Source organism: Cervus canadensis, chromosome 31 (genome assembly GCF_019320065.1).
Source record: "Cervus canadensis isolate Bull #8, Minnesota chromosome 31, ASM1932006v1, whole genome shotgun sequence".
NCBI lineage: Eukaryota > Metazoa > Chordata > Mammalia > Artiodactyla > Cervidae > Cervus > Cervus canadensis.
In genome coordinates, this window is record NC_057416.1 from 34,359,372 (window position 1) to 34,365,008 (window position 5,637).

The 5,637-nt window shown below is 62.8% G+C and overlaps 1 protein-coding gene across 1 annotated transcript; it reads right to left on the reverse strand.

The window, feature by feature from the left end:
- Positions 1-650: 650 nt before the first annotated feature.
- On the reverse strand, positions 651-5,329 carry NKX6-3 (NK6 homeobox 3). Its single transcript, XM_043454018.1, has 3 exons — positions 4,792-5,329; positions 2,562-2,731; positions 651-993 (listed from the first exon to the last, which is right to left on the reverse strand). Exons 1-3 carry the CDS (start codon positions 5,171-5,173, stop codon positions 751-753), a joined length of 795 nt encoding a protein of 264 aa, XP_043309953.1. The 5' UTR covers positions 5,174-5,329; the 3' UTR covers positions 651-750.
- Between the last annotated feature and the right edge of the window lie 308 nt (positions 5,330-5,637).

Genomic DNA, 5,637 nt, shown 5'->3' on the forward strand with positions numbered 1-5,637 from the left:
GGAGGACAGCTCCCTCCGGGGGTGTGATCCCTAAGGTGGGGTGTGGGGGTGTTCCTTCTTGGCTAGACCCCATTTCCCCGCCCCTGGTTGGGGGGGTCCTCCAGCCTGGGTTCAGCATTTAGCTGTTGTCCCTAAGATGGGATCCTTCTTGTGCCAGGGTCTGGGGAGAGGCCCTGGACTTGCCCGCTCTTCTAATCAGCCTAGAGGGAGACCCCAGACTGAGCCAAGGGCTTCCCAGAGGGAAGCCCCCACACCCACCCAGCTACCGCGGTGGCGTGTCTGAGACCCCGCGGCCAGTGTCCTGGCTGCAGAGCTTGGTCGCTCTCATCCACCTGTGCACGTAAGAGTCTGCAGAGCTGGCGAGGCCAGGCCTGGGCCCACGGAGGCGCGCAAGACGGCGGAGGGGCCAGGCTCGCGTCTCCCTCTTGGCTCCCTCCCCGCGCCCTCCACCTGGAGGAGGGCAGGGCAACCCACTCCAGGATTCGCGCCTGGAGAACCCCCATGGACAGAGGCGCCTGGAGGGCTACGGCCCATGGGGTCGCCAAGAGTCGGACAGGACTGAGCACGAGCCCCCCCGGAGGCTGGCCTTTCCGCCCCCTCCTCCTTCCTCGTCTCCAGCCCCTCTCCCTCCTCCGCGCCCCCCTCCGCCTCCTCCCCTCCCCGACCCCTCCTCCCTCCTCCTCCTCCCCTGCAGCCCCCGTTAGCCCGCGCGGGGACCGCGGGGACCCCAGAGGCGGCGGGCGGGCGAGGTCAGACGCCGCCGTGCGCCCCCAGGCCGAGCACCGAGAAGGCGGCGCGGTGCTTGCGCAGCAGCAGGCGGATCTTCTCGTCGTCCGAGTCCGGGTCCAGGGGTTTGTTGTACTCGTCGTCCTCGGTCTCGGAGGCCGCGCGCTCCCCGCCCGCGCCCGCGCCGCCCGGCGCCCGGGGCGTGGACGACGAGGGCTCCAGGGCGCTCTTCTTCCGCCACTTGGTCCTCCGGTTCTGGAACCACACCTGGGACGAGAGGGGCTCTGAGGATGGCGCGCGCGGCGCCCCTCTGGGGCCGGCGGCTCCCCGCGGCCGCAAGCCCTCTGCATCCTGGACTAGGCGCGGCAATGGACCAGGTTGTCACCGTCACACGACTGTGGTTTTTTGTTTGTTTGTTTTTTTTGTTTTTTTTTGGAGGAGGGCAATAAAATTAAAACAGTGCAGCAGCTTTTTCGGCTTCCCTGTAACCCTTCCGTGTGGTGTATATCTTCTCCTTTGCCATCTGGGTATTGGGGTGGAAGGGGCTGAAACGCTTTTAACCTCCTAGACGTGCACTGAACTTCACGAATAGTTTTTCCAACAATAAAACTAACATATGCTTCCTGCTGGGGATAGAACCCTGCAGAAAGGACCCAAAGGAACAGCGCCACGTGGAAAGGGCGCTTCCTCTCCAGCCGAGTTAGTATTGGGCGGAGGAGGCTGCGGGCGATGGGGGACGGGGGTGGCTTGGGGGTCCTGGGGGAGCCCAGACCGGGTCCCCAGCTGCCCTTGTGCCTCCCACTGCCCTCAAGTCCGTCACCTTGTCACGGAGCCGCAGTTCCAGTACAGCTCAGAGCTAGCTGAAGATGGTGCCCCGAGCCAAAGCCCCTCAGGGCACAGTGAGCCTCAGCGTTACCAGGGGTGCCCCAGGAGCCTGAGAAAGCAGAAGCCCACATACTCACTTTCAAGTGGGAGGTGTGCAGTGAGACAGGGTACCCCTTGCCTCCAGATGGGCAGTGAGGCTCATGGGAGTTGTGGGGAGGAGTTATATTCACTTTGAAGTCTTTGAAATTTATTTTATATTGGTGGTGAACCAAGGCCAAGGTTGGCTAACGGAACAAGCCTGAAGTGAGTTCTGATCTGGCCCAGAGGCTGCCATCAGCTCTTGAAGTTTCCAGCCTGGGCCAGGCAGAGGCTGGGGAAGGTATGGGGTTGGAGCTCTGTAACCCAGATTTGACTCCCAGCACTTACTAGCCAGTTACCTTGGGCAAAACACACAGCTGAGTCGGTGGGTGGCTCAGACCGTAAAGAATCTGCCTGTTGTCAAGCAAGTATCCTTCAATTAAAAAATAAATACATTTAAAAAAAAAAAAAAGAATCTTTCTGCAATGCGGGAGACCTTGGTTTGATCCCTGGGTTGGAAAGATCCCCTGGAGAAGGGAATGGCAACCCACTCCAGTATCCTTGCCTGGAGAATCCCGTGGACAGAGGTTATAATCCATGGGGTTGCAAAGAGTTGGACTAACACGTTCACTTTTCACTTTCAAGTTGGGTAACAAGGCCTCCTTCCACTGATAAGGTTGCTGTGAGGTTTAAATGGGCAGTTACACATCCAGCTCTCAGAAGAGGGCGCCGTGGATGACAGCCAGCGGGGTGATGGTCACTATTGCCATCTCCGGGGTTGGGCAGGCAGGTGGTGCCCACATGCCTAAACATCCTCCCACTGAGCTTCAATCGCCATGAGCGCAGGGCTGCCTCCCTGCCAGGCAGTGGCACCCCGTCCCGGCGGGCTCCTCACTGCCATGCAGACAGCCTCTTCACCCACCTGGACTCACCTTGACCTGCGACTCGGTCATCCCCAGCGAGTACGCCAGCCGCGCCCTCTCGGGGCCAGCCAGGTACTTGGTCTGCTCGAAAGTCTTCTCCAGGGCGAAGATCTGGTGGCCAGTGAAGGTGGGCCGGGTGTGCTTTTTCTTATGCATGCTGTCGCTCAGGGGGTCCGGGGCTGGCGGGAGGAAGGAAGTGTGCCCTTAATGTGCTGAGTGTGGGGGAGTCCCAGCCCTGCCCTGCCTGCCCCACAGGGCGAGCGCCCCTACCGAGGAGCCGCTGAGGTTGCGGGGTCATCGGGGCACCTCTCACCTGAGCAGCCTGCCTCTGCCTTGTCTGGGTGGGCGGGGACCCCAAGGGCACCTGCCCCCAAGTTGTAGCTAACTGCGGCCAGAGGGTGCTTGGAACTGTGTCTCCCCGTGGAATGTCCTCGCTACTCAGTGATGCCGCCCACCCCCGCCAAGGGGCAGGAGAAGCCTCCTCTGGGTCGCCGGGATGTCCCTTCAGGTCACTGAGAAGCGGATTTGATGCCTTCTACCAACCATCAGGGCCCCGGGGAGAGGGGGTGCGGGGGACCTGGGAATTCCTCCACTTTCTTGCTCCTGGGATCCCGTTTTCCAGGTTCCTGGGAAAATCAGAGCCTTAAGCTCCAAGTGACTGCCTGGTCCCCAGGCCTGGGAGCCACGAGGGCTTCAGCCCCACGGGAGATCTGGAGGTGAGGCCTCAAGAACTGAGCCCTGGGTCATCCAGCAGCTTCCCGCCAGCTCTCTGTTTTACGTGTGACCATATATATGCTTCAGTGCTACTGTCTCAGACCCGGGGAGTTCAGCCTGGTGCTCCACTAGAGGGGTGGGATGGGGTGTGGAGGTGGGAGGGAGGCTTAAGGGGGGATACATATATATATACATGTATATACTTATGGCTGATTCACATTGTTGCATGGCAGACACCACCACAACATTGTAAGGCAGTTATCCTCCAATTAAAAATAAATTTTAAAAATACCCAAAACAGTGTGGGAGGGGGGTGAGAGAACTGACCCCTGCCCATCCAGGGCAGCCTCTCAGGAGCTTGGTGGGGGGAGGAGAGTGTTTATGGGCCCCGGGGAAACAGAAGGCCCATATGCTGGGCCTTGTTCAGCATAGTCTGACCCCCACATCCCACATCCTCGGGTCACAGGTGAGGAAACTGAGGCAGAGACAGGTGAGGAGACCTCCCAAGAGACGTCCCCTCCCCTTGAGTGAATCCAGGCCCTGGCTCTCAGATACTTTGCTGTGTGTGTGTGTGTGTGCATTCGGGGTTGAAGGGCAGGGTGCAGAGAGGGGGCTGTGTGTGCAAAGGGGGATGTGGACGGGAGGGTAAAGCACCCCCAAACCAGCTGTAAGATAGGTCCCCTGTGGGCCTCGCTGTTTCAGGCTGATGGGGGCCGTGGGGACCCCAGGAGCACACAGGTGGGAGGCAGATGTGCTCCCGGCTTTTCTGGGCGGCCCCAAGCCCCCGTCGCAATGGAGGCCCCCCAAAGGGGGACAGAAGTGGATGCCTCCCTCTGCCCCTGCCTGATGTGGGCCCAGGGGTGGCTCCGACAGCCACGATCACCCCCCAAGCCTCCCGGGTGAGGCCCCCCTGCCTCTGCACGACCTGCCACCTCCCCCAGGCCCTGCACCAACCCTCTGAAAGCCACAGTCTGGGGAACCCTGGGTGAGGGGCTCCCCCAACAAGGAAGGTCCAGCGGGCCGGGGCTCAGCAGCGCCTCCCGGAGGCTGGGCGGTCTGGCTGCTGCTGTTGACTTGAACCTCCACCCCCCAGGAGGGAACCGGCCCCCTGGATCGCGGCAGGACCGAGGTGGGGTCGGGGTACATTCGGGTCCCTGAGTGCTGCCGGGGCGTGGGAGGACTCTGGGAAGGTGATGGGGGGCAGATTCTCTTCACTGGGGTGAGCTGGTGACACGGCTCTGGGTGGGAGAAGTAAGGCGAGCAGGACCTTATAAAGGATGGGGTGGGCCGTGTGGTCCTCTCTGGACCCCGGGGTCCCCAGGAGGGCGGCTGGTAAAAGGGGTGGGGGCAGGGGTCAAGATGCCCATCCGGGCAAAGCCGGGGCGGGAGGGGGAGGGGAGAACCCCACGCCGCCCCTGGGTGGAGGGGCAGACCCGGGGTCTGCCCCAGGCAGTCTGATGGCCGCCGGGGACCCCCCACCAGCGCCCCCGCGAGCGCCCGCTCCCCTCCCCCTCCAGGTACTCACTGCTGCCGCACTGCCGCCCGCCTCGCCAGTCCTGGCCCGTGTCCGCCCAGCAGTTCCGGGTCCGGGTGGGGTACTCACTCCCCGCCTTGGAGAAGCTCCCCACCTGGGGGCCGTAGTAGACCCCCTGGGAGCCGAGGCCACCGAAGCCGGCCACGTGGGGGTAGCCGGGCAGGAGGCTGCTGTTGGGCGCGGCCACGGGCCTGCTGAGGATGTCCGTGATGCCGTGGGGGGTCCCGGCTGGCAGCTGGGGACCCAAGCCCGGGGGGCTGAGCTTGTAGAAGGGGTTCTGCACAGAGTACTGGCACACAGGCGCCTTCATCTCCGAGAACTGGGCCAGCGGCGCGTTGTTCAGCAGGAAGGGGCCCTGCAGGTTGGACTCCATGGCCCCCCCCACAGCAGGCCGAGGGGAGGCCGGAACCCCAAATCTGGGCCCCTAGAGCCCCTGAGGTCCAGCCCAGAACCCCATGGCAGCTCCTGAGGGTCAAACTGGCTCAAGCCCCAGGCCGGCCTCCCCCCAAGGCGTCCGGCCCAGCCCTTGCCCAGGTCCCGGACCACGTCAGACACGGGAAGTCAGGTGTTCCCAGGCAGGTGCCAGCACCCCCCCCCCCCACTTTCCCAGCGCCCCTGCCTTCTGCCCCTGCCTGGGGAGAGGCGGCTCCCCACACCTCAGCTCAGGCCCCTTCTCTGCCTCGGAGTCCGGGGACCCTCCATGAGAAGTTTCCAGTTCAGAGAAGCAACATTTCCCTGATAAAGATGGGGCCCATTAGAATACAGACCCGAGACTGGCTGAGCGGCCGGAGTCGCCTCGCCATTGGTGGAAGCCCTCTCGGGCCTCACATTGGCTTT

Bases quoted from the DNA above. Each gene is read 5' to 3' on its own strand.
- NKX6-3 (XM_043454018.1), bottom strand. From the start codon at position 5,173: ATGGAGTCCAACCTGCAGGGCCCCTTCCTGCTGAACAACGCGCCGCTG. The intron at 2,732-4,791 runs GTGAGTACCTGG...TCCTCCCGCCAG, and splicing joins CGGGCGGCAGTGCGGCAGCA to CCCCGGACCCCCTGAGCGAC. The intron at 994-2,561 runs GTGAGTCCAGGT...CTCTCGTCCCAG, and splicing joins TGACCGAGTCGCAGGTCAAG to GTGTGGTTCCAGAACCGGAG.